The 18,550-nt window shown below is 38.2% G+C and overlaps 1 protein-coding gene and 1 pseudogene across 1 annotated transcript in view; both read right to left on the bottom strand.

Annotated features, from left to right (window-relative positions):
* Positions 1-1,735: 1,735 nt before the first annotated feature.
* The window catches only part of LOC148843681 (diacylglycerol kinase 7-like), a 65,110-nt gene continuing 48,295 nt past the window's right edge, over positions 1,736-18,550 (bottom strand). Inside the window, exons 11-12 of the mRNA XM_088957153.1 lie at positions 8,061-8,177; positions 1,736-2,218 (exon numbers count right to left, since the gene is read on the bottom strand). Coding sequence (XP_088813279.1) covers positions 2,060-2,218; positions 8,061-8,177 — 276 coding nt within the window. The 3' untranslated portion in view covers positions 1,736-2,059. The remainder of the gene's footprint in view (positions 2,219-8,060; positions 8,178-18,550) is intronic.
* Positions 6,340-7,384, bottom strand: LOC148843682 (aspartyl protease family protein 2 pseudogene; annotated as a pseudogene).

Here is an 18,550-nt window from a genome sequence, read left to right as displayed (position 1 = left end):
TACGGGACTTTTGATGTTTGCTTACCAAGAGTTGGGGTTTCAAAAGAGTGGAACAATAGCTGTATAAATACATTGTGTATATGCACTGTGCATATTTGTATTCTTACCAAACAGAACCTAAGGCTGCGTTTGGAACTGATGTAAAAGGTCATTGGTGTAAAAGTATATCAATGACATTTTACATTAACCTGTAAAAAGTGACAGTTTTGATTTTCGAAAAGTATGATGAGAAAAGAAAAGTTTTACATCGATTTTATCAGTGTAGTATTTACATCAATACGATGTAAAATCTACTTTAGATGAAGTTTTACATCGATTTACGACGTAAAACTCTACTCCATCCAAACACCGACAAAACTGAAACAGAGTGAAATTTTACGACGATCTTGATTTACACTCATTCCAAATGCCGACAAAATTTAACTTGCGTAAATATTTACATTAAATGGGAGCCTAAAAAATGAAAATGAAACGGGAGGTCCATTTATTTCAAATCTAACTGAAATTGATATCTAAAATGTGTCACCCCTGTAGGGATTTCAAATCTGCTCAAATCAAGATCTGGAATTCACCTTTTTCTGGTAAACAGGGAATCCACCTCATTAAGACTTGGTAATCTCTAGAACAAACCCCTCATTTAACAACATAAATTGTATCCAACCCTCTTTAAATTCCTCTCCACCCACCCCCAATCAATGTTCAAAGTATCAATACGTATTGGCCCGTATTGGCCGATATGTATCATGCCAATGGCTTCCCAATACGCCCCTACAGGGGGTGGAGGAGCCTTAAACCGGCCCCCCTGAACCGGTTTTGAAAAAAAAAATAAAAAATAGGTTGAAAACACTATCAATATCGCCCGGTACACCCCTACCGGTATATCAGGCGTATCAATATTTTGAACCTAGCCCTCAATCCCAACAGCCTTGTGCAAAGTGTCTCCACCTCATTAAGTCTCTCTCTCTCTAGGATGCATCATTAGGTATATGCCTTCAAACCTTTTAAACTTCTCCTGTAGTCGTCCTTTCCTTCTTATATCCTTCTAATAAACACAAATCAATAATTTGCGATGGCTTTTACTTTTCGAGCTTTTATAGTTCCATAAATGTAGAACTCGTTATTGTATCCTTGATTTTGCCAAGAATGGTCAAACCAGAGCGTGGATCTCTCGCAAAACAAGATTTATCACATGGGCCAGAAAACCCAATCAAAAGTAAACACATCGTTGCCACATCTACTAATAGTAGAGATTATTGATGTGTTTATTTATGATCAGATTTGATTGCCTATTTACATATCTTGTTTGCACCATACATGTGCAGTGAGATTCTAGTGATGAGATCCCTTCAAGAAGGAATGCTTTAGGAGTTCATGGAGAGGACTCGCAAGCTGTCTTCTTTAAATACCCGAACAAATGAACCCTCTTAAGTAAAACACCGTCCCATAGACAACTGACTTAGCAGGACTTAGCAGGTAGTGATCCCACATAACCCAGGACCCCAGATTCCAATCTGGCGACAAAAGAACACCCCTCCTATGGAGGAACAAAAAATAGAACACTTAGTAATCCAAGTCCAATCCCCATTTATGTAATGGAATTCAAATCCAAATTTAGACAATGGAATTCTGTTTGTAGCCCCAACTGAAGTAGAGTGGACATGCAAAATCGATAATTACTCTTCCAATATCATGAACTCCACAACCTCACGAATCAAGATATCCCACTCCAAATAAATTAAATAGAAAAAAAAAAAATGAATGCATTTATTAAGCCTTAATATATCTATCTCAAAAGTGAAATAGACTTGCCCTCGAATCATAGACGTACAGAATGGTGAGGAACTTGCGTTCACTGTGGTTCGTTTACTGCTGTGTAGAAAGAAGTTTAAATACACGGAAAGCACTAATAATGAACTCAATACAACATAATCCAAATAGCTAGTAATTTTGCAGACCATATACTACAAGCCCTTGGCAACAAATGCTTTACATGTATCCAGATTATAACAATCTAAGATACTGTTGTGTAGTAAACCGAGTTGATGACAAACTAGCAAGATCATTCTCCGCTGATCATTAGAGATTGATACGGCACCCTCCTTATCTCCACAAATGTTGAAAATTGATTGCTCATTGGTTGTTTCCATGGTTCACCATCCATCTGCATATAAGAATGTTTCCATTCGCCACCTCTAACTTCCAATCTAATTGCTGCAGCCTGAAACAAACCACTGAATTTATTTTAAAATGCTTCTTTTAACAATTACAGTTATCAACTAATATATTTATGAAAAAATTAAATCAGTAAACCTTTAAGATCATAGAAATGGAACTCTCTAAGTGAATTCATAGGCAATTAGCAATGTGGAATAACAGCTTGGTTCTAGTGCAGCAGAAGAACCGATTGTCATTACATGACATATTATAATTCTTTTCATGGTGAAAGAATTGTACCATTTTAAATGATAGAACAAAACCATGACTCTCACATCCTAGTAATGATTCAGCAGTAGAACCAATACCTAGGTAGTTCAGGGCCTCAAGGGAAAATGTAAAGGTAAATCTATGAAAAATGACGAATACCTAGTATCAGATCTGAGGCACTAGTGATAAGGTCTAAGGGTGCTGAAGCTGGTTCTACCAGTGGTGAGATTTTAAAAGTGAATGGTAGAAATGTTGTTTTAAGGAATGCGCTATTCATTTTCTTATAGGTAACAATATTTTATTAAACTCAAAAACAACAAATAATGTACAAAGCTAAGGGCTCAAAGGCCCTACATATAGGTCAGACTAGCCACTTATCCCAAATTTATGGCATTACAGTTAGGCCCAAAACATTTGTTCTCCTTATTTAGTCAAAGCATCTGCCATTGAATTTGCTGATCTTCACGCCAATTGAAAGGCTAGAACTGCTCCAGTACTCAGCCAATTTATCCCCTTGGTTACTTGTCCATGTTGCTATATTGTGTGGCTGTTGTTCCTCAAACATTTAATTACAACTTTAGAGTCTCCTTCCATAGTAATATCTTTCAAATTCAGCTGTCTAGTCACCCTCAATCCTTGCACAACAGTTAAACATCTTAACTCTTATTAAGTTCTACACCCAATAGGTTCTGCAAACATTGCTATTTAAAGTAATGCATTTTATTGGTAATGATGATTTTTATAAATTTTGGAAAAGAATGAAATATGGTACAAGATGTGCCAAGCACTCCCTTTAGAACTTCAGGCTAGCATCAGTTTACATGACCCCCCAAAATAACTTCCTTCTATTGATCCATTGTCTAGTTAGTGCATCTGCTAAGCTATTAGTTGATTATATTGCCCATCTAAATATTGTTCTCACCTCCTTAGCCAAAACGTTGTGGTTCTCTTGTTGTGTCTGTAGATCCAAGAGCAAAATTTCATTATTATTAAACTCACATTCAAAAATACTCTTGAATCCACTTCAACTAAAAGATTTTTATAATCAAGTATAGCCACTCTCAGCCTTTGCACCTCTGACTTATTGAGTTGCCATGGCCAATAGGCCTAAGAATAGATGGTCACAACATTCCCTTATCTATCTTTAAACACTCCTGGCTATACCCAAACAACTTGGATTACATAAACAACAATCATCAAAATTTAACTTGACAATATGAGGTGCTGGTGAGCTCCAAAAAGGGTAAGATTTAAGTGCTTGATGCAGATGATAGTCCCACTATTTCCTAACTTCGGGTAGTATCATTTAGGCCCCATTCGTTTTTTGCCAAGTCATTTGCCTGAGTATATGCACTTACTTCAGTACGTACCCAGGTAAAGGCATTTGCCCATGTTTTTTTTATCAAAAGTGTTTCCAAGGTAAGTTAAACAATATACCATTTTTACCCATAAAATTTCATTATTAGAAGGGGCAATTTTATCCCATAATGTTTTGGAAACTTCCCTCCAGGTGGGAAAGTTACTTATCCACCTGGAAGATGGGTATCACTTGTGGTAAGTGATACCCAAGTGATACCCATGGGACTGAAAAGCAAACATGGGATTGTTAGTCAACAGGAACAACTTCCCCATTGTCCAACTTTCTCACCCTCTATTTACTGAGAAATGAGCAGGGCCTTAAAGAGAATGAAACATTTTCATGAATTTACCCAACAAGCCACATTAACCATCACACTCCCCATCATTACTTCTTTACAATGAGCTGAATCTTTGAATATTCTAACATTTCTTTCCTACCAAATAGATCAGAAAAATGGCCAGATATGCACATCTCCACATCATTTCCTCCCTTCTCTTGGAGGGAGAGAAAAGTGACTTTGAAAAGAAACTTTCGACATAAGAACTTGGACTACTCCAACAAAAGACTAGATCAAGATGAATTTTATGGTAAATTATTTAAACCACCCATGTAGTTTCTGACAACTGCTTTAACATCACCTGACCATTGACCTCTGCAAAATCCCCCCTCAACATTTGGGTTAAACTATAATCCTGTTCAACATGACAGAACTAAGCACATTGAGGTTGATAGGCATTTCATAAGGGAAAGAGTCTCTTCAGGAGAAGTTTGTTTACCATTTATCACATCAGAATAGCAACTGGCTGATATCTTGACCAAGGGAGTTCCCAGGGGGAAATTGACACACTATATAAGCAAGCCGGGCATGATTGACATCTATGCTCAGCTTGAGGGGGAGTGTAAAGAGACTAGGCCGAATGAGCCCTAACAGCCTTTCGTGTGATATCCTTTATTTTATCTTTTAGTTTATGTTGATGGGCCTCACTTAATGGGCCTGTTATTTGTTCTTATTTTAGTTTATTTATGTAACTGCCAAGTTGGCCGCCTACTCTCCTCACTACTTATCATAGCATATGCCTGTAAAAGAGTAACCTCATCCCTGGCCAAAATGTTCTGTCTGATAATATCAAACTCAAGGTTGAGTCCAGTGAGAAACTCAAACACCATATTTCTCTCCACTAGTTTTCTATACATTTCAGCATCCTTTTTACTCTCCCATACCACTGTCTCCATAACATCAATTTCCTGCCATAGGGATTTTAGTATAGAGTAGTAGATTGCCACACTCTTCTCCCCCTGTCTCAGGTTCTTCACATCACTTTTCACTTTGTATGCTATGGCTACATTCAGTTTCTGTGAATAGGTCTCAGTTACACTGTCCCATATCTCCTTAGCCGAAGACATCCAGAGATAGTGTTGGCTTATATGGGGTTGCATAGAGTTGACTAACCATCCTATAACAGTATAGTTCTCTTGCATCCATCTTTCAAATTCGGGGTTTGTCTCTTCGGGTTTCACCTTGTTGCCTATAAGATACCAGAGTTTTCCTCTACTACAAACATAGATTTTTATAGACTGTGCCCAAGCAAGATAGTTCATCCCATCTAGCTTAATTGTGGTAACACCAGTCAAAACGGAATCTACTGAAGCAGGTCCAGAAACTGGCACCTACTTGAACTCACTTCCGTATGCCTCCATTAATCAAACGGAAATCAAAGAACAGAAAATTTTGGCTATGTAAACTTACTTGATGTCAAACCAGAACTTGGGTGCTTGAAAAACTAGGGCTTTGCTCCGTCCAGCAGATGGGAGGAAGAGAGAAGACACTGCCGCACCCACCAGACTAACCCAAACTCTTCCAAACCTGAATTGCCCTCCTTTAGCAGTCACAAGATACCTTCCAAGCACAGAGCGCCACACCCAAGCTTCACCTTTCCTGGTAACCTCGAAAATCTCTAGTCGGCTAGGGTTTTGGGCAGCAGCAAAACAACATCACTTCTTGGCAAAATCTGGCCAGAACTAAACTCTCCAAACCCTTCTACCAACTAGGCAAGTGATTCTCTATACTATAGAGAACCTATCTCTCCATACACTCTCTTGATTTTAGAGTGTACAGGAACAAAGAAAAAAGAAGGAAGAGGAACTGAACCTTCTCCGATACCAAGATGTAAATCGGTCCTCTAATATCAGGATTAAACTTAGTGATTAGCAGAATAGAACAGATCTGAATAACTGTATAAGAGAGGAAGATGGCGAAGAGAAGAAGAAGTCGAATTAATCACCCTTCTCCTCTAACCCTATTTTATTAATCTCTAAAAAAATTGATGATGACAAGTATACCCTTAAGTGGGTGGCCAGCTTGGCAGTTACATAAAGAAAATAAAATAAGAACAAATAACAGGCCCATTAAGTGAGGCCCATCAACATAAAATAAAAGATAAAATAAAGGATATCACACGAAAGGCTGTTAGGGCCCATTCGGCCCAGTCTCTTTACAATACTTACTGACCTGTACACAGTATCAAATTACAAGTTTACCCTTATATCTCTATCTGGCAAAAAATGTACAACAGCAAGTCCAACACCAACCCATGTTCAACTTGAAGCTCCTCCCTTTCCCTATCTTAACTTCTCCGGTTTCTTTATCTCAATATATCTATTCTTCTCCCCAAGAACTTCTGTGCATAATTACTCACTAATGCATATATCCTGATTGTTGTATATTCCCCAATATGGACAACCCACTCGTCCTTGAAAAAGTGAAGCAGAAAATCCTATTACCATCAATCGATATCAGATTGTTTGCTACTGGCAATGACAAGTCAGCCCCAACCCTGAAATGCATCATAACCATCATTACCTTCCTGAGCATCTTCCCCGACACCATATGCTCACTTCAACTGTGCCACCCCAGAGGATGGAACACATCGCAAAGAGTTACATAATCCAGACGACTTAACCAAGTCATTGGCATCCCTGAGTATATCACTCTGCCATTCCCAGCCGAGTCCATCTTGAACAAGAGGTTGTAATCATAGGGACTCACAGATCCCTCACACTAACACATGCGAGTTAGATATAGTAAAAAGTGTCCAGTCTAGAGTTTGTAAGAATCAAAGTGAACACAGTCAACCAAGGCATGGCCAACTCACTAAACACCAATCATAAAAGCTCCACTACAGTGGCCTGTCAATCAACGAGGAAATATTAGAATTTCCTCTTGAATCAGAAGGCTACCTAAGACGGGAAGGACAATTTCCCCCTGCTGAGAGACACAGCAGTCTATCCACGCCCACAAACAATCCTTCATCATTGTGGCCGCACCCAAGCACCACATTTCCAACTTTGGTCCCTCAGAATATAACCCTTTCCACAGAGAAATATCCAACAGTGCACAATCCATCACTATATGATACCTGATAGAGGTATAGCTGCTTGTCACAGAGTGACATTGACTTGGGCATGTGGCATGAACCTTAACCAAATGAGAGAAGATAGAAGAGGTTTTGTGAAGATTCTAGAAGAGTTCCAAAAGCCCCAAGAGGATTCAAGAGATCCCTAGAGTTGTACCGCTACACCCTACTTGAGGAATACAAAAAGTTCTTTGAGCTCCCTATGCCAGTTGCCTTTGTTTGTTCTTGTCCCTAACTTGCCTAAAGAGTTCCCAGGTTTGTGGGTTCAGTTGGTGCAAAGGTGTCATTGCAAGTGCCACATATTGACACTAGTAGAGAAGGCTAGGTCCATGAAATGTTGCTCACTACATCCCAATGCATATATTCTCTGAGAGAGATGATCTGCAGGAAACACCACCAAGTGAACGAAATTTTTTTCTGATCAAACACTGGATCAGCTTGTGTAACATCCAGCAAGGAAGGCATTGAATCCAAACAATGTCACTGCCAGTATCAAGCACAATGTAGACATTCTTAGGAGGCAATGCCAAGTTGCCAACACCTAACCATGTAAATATTCTTTGCTACCGTGAGGGAGGTTAGAGATGACTGAACTACTGAATCCATCATTGTGTGACAAAGTGGCGTTTCTACTAGTAACAGGCAGTGCAACAGTTGCCATTGAAATGCTGGATTATGCTTTATATTGGGGATTGAAAGGTTATATTTCTGGGGGATTGGTTCTTTTAGAATTCTTTTCGGGCAGGGTGATACTTGTTTTGATGTCATGTTCTCAGTGGTTCTTATTGCCAGCTCCTATAATCTATTTTTATTTTGATGAAAATTTTTCCATTACTGTTAAGAAAAAAGTTCAATAGTGGCACCTGAGCAATATGTTTTGCAGTGATGAGCTCAACCATAACAAATGAAGCATGCCATCCTTGCTTTAAGCCAAAGACCTCAAGAAGGCCATCATCCACGTGAGCTTCAACAAAGCCTCTCTGAAAAGTACTCAAATTTCAGTCATCTAAAATACACACACAAACACAAAGACAGAGTGAGACTATTTCTAGCCAATATCAATTCATGGAACTATATGGTAATAACAATAAAAGGATTATCTGTTCCCTAGTTGTCTAAGATACTAGTCATGGTTTAGAAATACTGTATTATATTGGTAATATACTTTTCCATTTATATAGTAGCTCTGTTTAAAACCAATGACTCTATCGATAATTTAGAATTCATTACAAGGAGCTTGCCCCTGTAAATTCTCAAATATTAGATCTAACGTTTAGTTTCTAACAAGGTTTAATATCAGTATTGGTGGAAATGTCAGTTATCCAAATGTAGGAAAAATGAAAGAAATGTCATAAATAGTGGAAATATTTAAAAAATTATAGACATGGTGGAAACATTATGGAATGTAGAAATATGGAATAACAAAAGAAGCATTAGGGCTGGGCTTGGATTTTCAGTCCTCGGGCTGGGCTCGGGCCCAAGAAGTTGGGTTTTTTTATTGGGATTATAGCAGTTAAGGGCAACTTTTGGCCCTTAATATCAATAAAAGTAATATATTTAAAAAAATTTCAAAAATGGGTTAACTTTTTAAAAATAATATCAGTTAAGGGCAAAAACACTGTTCATCTTCTTCTTCTTGTAATCCATTCACCAGTGCTGCCGCCGCCGCCTCTGTCTCCACCCACCTCCGGCAACGTTGCCAGAGACAGAGAAGGAAGTGGGCGGAGGTGGGTGGAGGTGGCAGCGTTGGGCAGACTAATGACCACCAGCGCCACTGCCTCTGCCTCCGCCCACCTCCAGCAACGTTGCTGAAGACGGAGGCGGAGGTGGCGAAGGCATTGCCGGAGGCAGCAGCGAGCGGCGGACAGCGGCGCCGGTGAATGGATTGCAAGAGGAAGAAGATGAACAGTGTTTTTGCCCTTAACTGATATTATTTTTAAAAAATTAACCCATTTTTTAATTATTTTTAAATATATTACTTTTATTGATATTAAGTGCCAAAAGTTGCCTTTAAATGCTATAATCCCTTTTTTATTTTTTGGGTTGGGCCCGTGCGTAGACCTTAGGTAGCCTAAACCCAACCCAACTACACACATTCATACATACATATGTAGTTATGTACATAAATGTAAATTTTGCATACATATTATATACACACACACACACACACACACACACATACATACAAATACATATTTGCATGTATATACATTTTTATACATATTTACCAATATACATACATATTTGCACTAATGCATACATACATGTATAATTTTAGGGAGGGTTCATTAACCAACTCGAGCCCAGCCCGGGCCCAAGCCCAAGCCCAACCGAGTGCATCAAATTACAATGCAGGCTCGGGCCTTAAGCCCAAAATTTAGGGTCAGGACTGGGTTGACCATAAACCCACCCGACTTGCACCCCTAAGAAGCATTGATACAGCTTTTCAATTATTATCTTATTCTAAACCATCAAACAATACCAAGAAACTTGGGCTGCTAGAAAAATAATATGCTACAAAGCTTTCCCTGTAGATTTAAAGAGTTAAAACTACATAATAGGGAGTTCAAGCAAAACTTTAATCTACACAAGTGCAAATGATTATAATAAACTAACCAAATAATCTATTAGACAGACAAAAGCTAAGGTTTAATGTTACATCCAAAATGAATTATGAGCTAGCTCAAATTGGTCATCATCATCATTAACTAAGAGCAAAAGAGCTAGCTTCAAAATAAAAGATACATCTTATATCACCTTGATATTCTAGCTAAGAAATAGAATATGCAAAGTAAGATTCCAACAGTTCACTAGATACATACAAGATTCTTTTCTTTTTCTTTTTTTCTCTTGAACATGATATATAAGGTTGGAACAAGTTTATTTTAATCTATTGAACAAATTTGTTTAAATACATGGAATGCACTAATAATGAACTCAGTACAACATCATCCAAATAGCTAGTAATTTTGTAGACCATATACTACAAAGCCCTTGGGCAAACTAGCTAGTAATTTTGACGACAAACTAGCAAGACCATTCTCCACTGATCATTAGAGCTTGATACATTACCCTCCTTATCTCCACAAATGTTGAAAATTGATTCCTCATTGGTTGTTTCCATGGTTCTCCATCTATTGTACATTATTCTAGAGTTGTTCTAGAGCATTCTCGTAGAATATTCTAGAAGATATTATAAGGATCCTAGCAATTAGATGTATGCAAGGTTCAGAGTATCGGAAATACAAGGTGTATCGGAAAGACAATTTTAAGAGACGTATCGGGATACGCTTTGGATACGTATGATACGAATGAAAAATCACGATACACATAAATAGGGTAAAATTTTCAAATAAATCTTAAAAATATATTACTAACTATATTTACAAATTTTATATGATTGTAAATAAGTCATTTAAATGTAAAAAATCATAATTTAATGGTTTATATAAAGTGTGACATATTGGGACACAATTAGTAACCGTTGAAAAAATGATGGAATAACTAAAATGTAAAAAAAACTAAAATGTCAATGTCAATTTTCAAAAACCAATATATTAATCTTAATATTTATTAGTATATAAATTTTAATAATTAATTCTAGCATTTATTAATAAAAACTTGTCACTCATTAAGAAAAGTGAAAATTTACTTAAAACTAAAAATACATATAATCATAGCAAGCAAATATGTGTGGCTCATTGGCAAACTTGTGGTCATTAAAATTTAAAATCAAGTAACCAAAATTCGAATCTTGCTATAGCTAAAATTTGAAATTTTTACACTAACAAAATGAAATTAATGATAGGGGATCATTAATTAAAATTTAAAGGAATTAATGAGATAATTTGAATTAGGCGCTAAAATTCAAATTTAAATTTAAATTTGCCTTGGAGTAATTGACTAATTAATGAAAGAGAAATTAGACTTAAATAAACAAAATTAATGACAGATTCGGTATTAAATATGGATTAATAAATAACGATACAGATCTGAAGTGTATCGGACTGTTTCGGGTCTGTATCGGACTATATCGAGCCCATATCGGCCGATACAGATCCGAAACAGCTCGATACGGGCTCATATCGGCCGATACGTACAAAAAGAAACAGAGCATATGATTTATACACGTTCCGCGTATCGGATTCTTGTTGAAACGATACGTATCGGCCAATACGGACTGATACGTTGCGATATTTTGAGCCTGGGATGTATGGCACTTCTAACGATCAAATCCATTCAATTGAGGTAGGAAGGCTATATAAGGAGTATTCTCATTTGGAGGTGAAAGAATGGTAGGATCCATCTAATGGGCGCCATAAAGGTTGCGGAATGGGTGGGCGAATTTCAAAAATTTCCTACCTTCTCTCAACTGGGAATCATATTCCCTAAATTTAGAATACAATATTCAAAGATCCTACTTGAACCATAATCAAACCAGATCTGTACCAAAAGATAAATGGGAGGAATATACCTGATCCGGAGAAGCAGTATCTCCCAAAGTTGGTGTTCACGCCCAAAGAATGCTCCAAGATCCGTTCCTGCTGAAGATGACACAGCTGTGAATGGAACAGAACCAGCAGGGTGCGTCCTACACACTGGATCCTTCACAAGAATCCTCTGGAAGTACTAAACACTGAATCATTTTCAGTCTTTCTTGCAAGACTGATGTCAAGAACAGATTTCTTGACTTTCTTTTCTGTAAAGATCTAATCTTGCAATGGCAGATGGCGGCGGCAGGAGATCTCCAAAACGAAAAAGGCTGAACTGCTTTTTCTGTTTTTCTGGAGGGTATGAATCAGATCTGATCTGAATTCGCAGGAGATATCCTATACCTCTTCAAGGTGGTTCGAAATCTCCTCCTTTCTTCTTGATTAAGAAAACCTCCTTTTTAGGAGTTATCCCAATCCAAATTTGGATAGGGGATAATCTTAATCCTTTCTGCAAATAGAGTTAGCTTACTCCTGATCTTATCAGGAGGTTACCAGATTCAAATCTAATTTGAATTTGGTCTCTTAGAGTGGATAAGGCTAAAGGCCCAATCCTTTTACTAACTTTAATCTCAAATTCGCCCCATGGATGGGTGATCATATCAGCCCACCTCGAAATGGGCTTCTGGCCCATTAAGTGTTCAGTGTCTAATTACATTCCAATCTGCTGCTCAGTTGGGCTTCTTTGTATGGCGTGGGACCCAATCATTGATCTACACACCAGCCACATGGGTTCGGCCCAGCCTTTAATACAAGGCCCAGCCGAATTCACTGAAAAACTCAATGAACCCCTTGAGTCCATCATATGGACCCTATGGGCCCAACACTTACATTAAGTGGTCCCTGGGCCAAGCCATCTTATAAAAACCCAGGGACTGTGGGCAAGTGCAAAATTAGCCCATCAGGTATTATCCTCAATGGTCTTACACTTAACCTCTCAGCCCTTAATGATCAAGCACTGCCCGACAAGAGAGGACCTCTCCCTCGGCTGCAAGGAACAGTGCCGCACTCTCCTCTCACATGGATCCCGGGAATTAAAACCATTTGCAAACAATTCGAAACCGTACATATATATATAAATATATTAATTTTGCAAAACAAAATTCCAACGATTGAAATCAACTGCCGACAGTTTGGTTTCCATCAGAGAGAGTGCATTCCCGATCATTACCCTTTGTCCGACAAAGTGGCTGATTCTATCACTATGATCACCCACTCAGATGAATTCTCAAACTGCCCCAACATACCCAGGTTTTGATCCCCGCTAAGGATCTCACTGAATGGTATATCAAAGGCAGCCTGATCCAACACCTAGTGAAATGTCATAATCGAGTCTAGGGGTCAGGTGTAACTTTTCAGTTTTGCCCATCTATCTCCAAGGTCCAGGGCAATACTGTAAATCTGGTCCGGTTCAAGGATTCAAGTAATCCCATACTGCATGTGCCTCGGGTCTTACCCTGATGGCTGAGACAGGCCATCCCAACACTTTGTGGCACACCAGTATCAGCCTTGGCAGGATAAATCTCCCCAGACTTATCCAACGGCTGTGAACATTTAAAACTAACATGAGTCTCTATAAATGTCCAGTTTTAGGGTTTTACACAGAATTAAACCAAACAACATGAATCAAACATGCACTTTATTTATTTCCACTAAATAACAAAAGTACATCAAATCAGATTGAAGCTAAGGGCATACAAAACTGTCTAACAGGAGGATCATCAAAGAAGTGTTCAAGAGTCGTATCTCTACACCCTACTTTTTTATCAATAACTACGGATTGAATTAATATTAATAATATGAGAAAATTACAAGGCAAGGGGGCTAAACAATCTTAGCTCCCAAGAACAACCATTAAACATCAAAAGAACAAAAATTACAAGACAACCCAAAAAATAGAATCTTTGTTCACCCCTTGTCTAGCTAGACCATCTGCCAAAGAGTTCGCACTTCTTTTTACACATTTGTATTGGATTTCCATGTCCTTAGTCAGCCACTTGAATTTCCTCTTTTCATTACTGTAATTCCAAAGTCTAAGACTATCCTCTTTCAGCCAGTTTACCACCACTTCAGAATCTCCTTCTATGATCAACTTGTTAATATGCATATCCTCGATTCTTTGTACCCCTTCAAGAGATGCAAGAATCTCAGCTCCCAAAGAATCTCCCACTCCAACTGGTCCAGAATACATTGCTAACAACTTCCCTTGTTCATCTCTTATTACTCCTATCCCGTATAGCCCTGGATTGCCCAAGCTGCTGCCATCAAAGTTCAGTTTAACAAAGTCATGGGGTGGGGGGATCAACCAAACATTTGAGGCCTTCCTCATTGGAACAAGTTCTACTATCTCCTTTCACTTTCTTTGCAGCCCATCAACTGAGAATTCTGCGAACAGTGCCAAGGTTTTCAGCCAATGTATAACCCTAATGTGGATGACCTCCAGCATTGCTTCTAAACTTCTCTCCTTATCTGTAAATATTCGTGAATCTCTCCTCCCAAATAGTCCAACAGACTGCAGCCCTCATACACCTCCACATAAACTTGGCCCTTTTTGTTGGCTAAAACGGCATAAATGTGAATAGGCTTTGTACATTCAAGGGGGGGGGATCCACCTGCACTCAAACAAATAAGTACACCACTCCCAAATGATGTTAGTGAACTGACAGGAGATTAGTAAGTCATATCCAGACTCACCATCAGCTTTACAGAGGACACACCAGTGAGGACAAAAACAACCATTGGGTCTTTTTCTCTGAAGTAAATATGCTGTGTTAACTCTTTCCAGAAAGGCTTCCCAACAGAAACTCCCAACCTTAGGAGGTATAGAATGACACCACACCTCTTTAACAAGGAAAGACAAGCCAGAAGAAGAATGTGTGAGAGCACTAAAGAAAGAGGCACAAGTGAGAACCAAAGGGGGTGAGAGTCCAAATTCTACTATATGCCTTTGTTGGCTCTAGGAACACCCCTTCAAGAATGGATAACACTGATGAGATACCATCAAACTCTATGTCCCTGATATCTATTTGCAGGCCCAAGTTCCAGCCGACCCTAGAAATAGAATTAGAATGAACAATGAATGAAGACACCAGTTCATTTTTAAAAGTGGAAAGGGCAAAAAGGCTTGGGAATTGGTCTTTTAGGGAGGAGTCCCCAATCTAAACATGTTCCCAAAAATTAATGAGATTGCTTGAGTGCAAGTCATACCTGATCCATGGAGAAAACAAAGGTAGAATAGCTTTCCAAGGAGATGCTCTTGTATTCCTTGCCAGAATCCCAGAGTCCCATCCATTTGCTGCAACCCCATGAATACTTCCCATATCTTCACCCAAAGTTTGTCCTTCTCCAATGAGAACCTCCAAAGCCATTTCCCCAGAAGAGCCAAGTTCCTATCCCTACACCCTACTTGAGTAATACAAATAGTTCTTTGAGTTCCCTATGCCAATTGCCTTTGTATGTTCGTCTCTAACTTGCCTAAGATGTTCCTCAAGTGTGTGGGTTCAGTTGGTGCAGACTTGTTCTTAGAGCCGTAGTGTTCTCAAGTAGGAAGGCTGATTTGTGAAGCAGGGAGGTGCTATCACAAGTGCCACATGCAACGCTAGTAGAGAAGGCTAGGTCCACGAATGCTGCTGACTACATCCTGATGCATCAATTGCAAATGTGGATCTTATCTTTTAAAAGATGTCTTGTATTAAGAAACATGAATGAACAATATTAGTAAAAAGGGGGTTCTAAGCTGTACCCTAGCCACCTATGCAAAAAGAGCAAAATTTAACTGAGTTATGTCTTGGTTGAGGTGCTCCAAGAACACAAGGGGCTGCACCAAGGCCTAGGCTAGGCGCAAGCCTTTGCACCTTGAAATGTGCCTTGCCTGTACACCTAGGCAAACCTTTTAAGTTTTAATCACTGATCCAGGGAGGTGCTAGCAAATGGGTTGGTTCTACCTGGAACCAATTGGAACCAACCTCAAACTGGATTTCATAAGGCTGATTCAAATAGGTTCTCGGGTAGGGTCTGGTTCCAAATTCTTGGAACTGGCCCCCACCCAAGCCGGCTACAGGGATGGGGGTTTACCCTACCTGAACCAACCCAGAGAACCAGCCTTGATTGGCCTTGGTAGAACCAGCTTAAAAAACCTTGGTAGAACTGAAATTACCCAACCTTAGAACCAAATCTGCCTTAAAATAAATTATAAAATACTTTGAGGATGTAAAAAACTGAACCCAAGCACTCATGGTTACAATGATCATGGTCTCATTTAACCATTGCACTTGGCATATGGTTTCGAATGATGGATTATGTATTAATTATGTTTTATTGTTCGGGTCAATTGTGAATTGTATTCTATTTACATTGAGATTGTATTTAACTAAACTGTGGAATGTGTATGAAGTTCAATTATGGATTAGTAATAATTATGTGATATAATTTAGGTTGTCTGTGGATTATGTTTAATTTTCTGAGAGTGACCATATGGATTTGAAATATGGAATGTTTAAGATAGATGGTTATTGAAAGGAAAAAAATAGAAAACAGCATATTATTATTCTTTTAAAGAACAAGTTCCATGGGTAGACCGTAGAACCAACCTTGGAACCAATCTTGACAGGTAGATTCTGGTTCCAAAAATCTGGAACCGAGCCCTATAGGGTAGGTTCTAGGTTCTGCCTTGGAATTGAACCAAACTAACCCATGCTCACTCGTAGATCCAGGATTTGTTAAGAAGTAATGTGGTAATTTTAAGTGGGGAGGAGTCAAATTTCAAAAGAAATTGCAAGTGTGTAAGGCTAAATTGAAAGAATGGAACAAGGAGCACTTTGGTAGGATAAAGGAGGAAATGATAAACAAAAGAAAAAAGATAAAAAGAATTGGATAAAAAGGAGGTTCAATGGCAATTTAGGATGGAAGAAGTGTTCAAATGCTCTTTGAGGAAGGAAATGGAAGGAATGTTGCTCAAGGAAGAGATCTCTAAGAGACAAAAATAAAAATTTATGAAAGTGATGGGAATACAAGGTTTTCTCATTCAGTTGCCAATGGGAGAAGAAAAAAGAATTTTGTGGCATGATTGGATGTAGGAGGGTTAAGAACTAATCAAGAGGAAAAAACATTGGTGGATCACTTCAAATAAATATATTAAAATCCCTTGAATAAGAGAATGATAGTTGAAGGATTTGACTGGCCAAGTTTGGAACAGGAGTACATGGAGAAAGAAAGTTTCTCTATGGACATAACAAAGGCTCTAGGACCTGATGAATTCACAATTGCTTTTTACTAGGATTGTTGGGCAACTGTAAAGGATGATTTAATTCTAATATTCAAGAATTCTTTGAGAAAGGAATTATTAATCATGGAATAAATGCAACTTTCATTAGTTTGGTCCCTAAAAAAATTGAGGCACTTCACCCAAAAGACTTTCGACCTATAAGCTTGGTAACAGTTTTATAATATTGTAGCTTAGGTCCTGCCTTTGTGACTTAAGGTGGTGCTTCCTTTTCACTTTCAAGGAGCTTTTATCCAAGATAGGCAGATCACAAGCCAGATTTTCATGGGAAACGGTGTAGAGGAAAGGAGAAGATCTGGTAGGAGACCAATGTGTAGGTTGGATTTGGAGAAAGCATGTCACCTTGTTGACTAGGATTGTTAATTGAGGTTTTGAGGAGGGTTGGTTTTGGGGAACAGTGGTGCAAATGCATAAATGGGTGCTTGTAGACATGCCACTACTCAATCCTAGTGAATGGGGTAGTGAATATTGATGACTGACAAGAAATATGCAAGTGAAGGTTCAATGGATTCCAAGATCAGTTAACACTTGGGCTGACAATTTAGCTAAGAAAGTGGTTAATAGAAACCAACTGTTTGGGGCAAAGTTGTAATAATCTATGGGGAGGGATAGCTTACCATGCTCTCATTTCTGTATAAATTGATGTAAATTTTCTGTTTATATTAATGAAATTTAACTTCTTTGTTGCTGATAAAAAATTAAAAAAATGGCAACCTATGTCCTAGCACTCAAACAAGTGGAAGTTATGTAGCCAATTAGAAATCTGTTTCATTGTATCCACGGAAATGGATCATCATTGTTCATAAGCATTCACAAAATTAAAATTATGTTATCATGCTATTAATAACAATTTTTTAGAATATTAGAGACCACAGATTAAACGTTACAAAGATTTCAGAATATTTTTGTCTTCTTTCCTTTGTTATTCTTTTCTTTTTTCTGATTGGTAACCAGAAAAAAGAAAAGAATAACCCTTTACAAGCATTTTACATATGACTCTCTGGGAAAATGACTCCTCAAAAATAGTATTCTTCTGTTAGCCTATACCTCTCTCGATCATTTTTCTATTTCATTCTTCCTTTAAAATGATTCCGGCTGTCTACTGAAGCTTGCAAACTTGCAGTACTGAAACTTGGACCCAGTTTTCCCATGTCTTTTCGATCAATAAAATGCAACATTTTAACCATTTGGACACCACTTATGTGTCAGTTTTCCATCATGTGATTGAAATTCATAGATCCTTGAATGGTATAGTCCAGATCTGCTATACTTTTTTTCCTGCACTTTCGTTCAGTCAGTGACAGGTGTTCCATTACATGTGGGGTCTCATATGTTTACGTATTTACACGTGTAAAGGCACACCTGTTACAGACTGAATGGAAGTGCAGGAAAAAAAAGAGTGCAGCAGATCCTGACTCAAATGATATGATGTTTTGTAGTCAATAATCTATGATACAAAGCATATGTTTAACCTTGGTAGAGTAGAGCTTCACACATGGCACTCCCACTTTTCTTATTTTCTTGATTTCCTTGAGCAATTCTTTCACTCATATTTTGGTATTTTTATAATAATTCAGACCTG

This window comes from Nelumbo lutea, chromosome 8 (genome assembly GCF_056320005.1).
Source record: "Nelumbo lutea isolate HS-2025 chromosome 8, American lotus-T2T, whole genome shotgun sequence".
Taxonomy (NCBI): domain Eukaryota; kingdom Viridiplantae; phylum Streptophyta; class Magnoliopsida; order Proteales; family Nelumbonaceae; genus Nelumbo; species Nelumbo lutea.
This window is presented reverse-complemented; position numbering and strand designations above follow the sequence as displayed.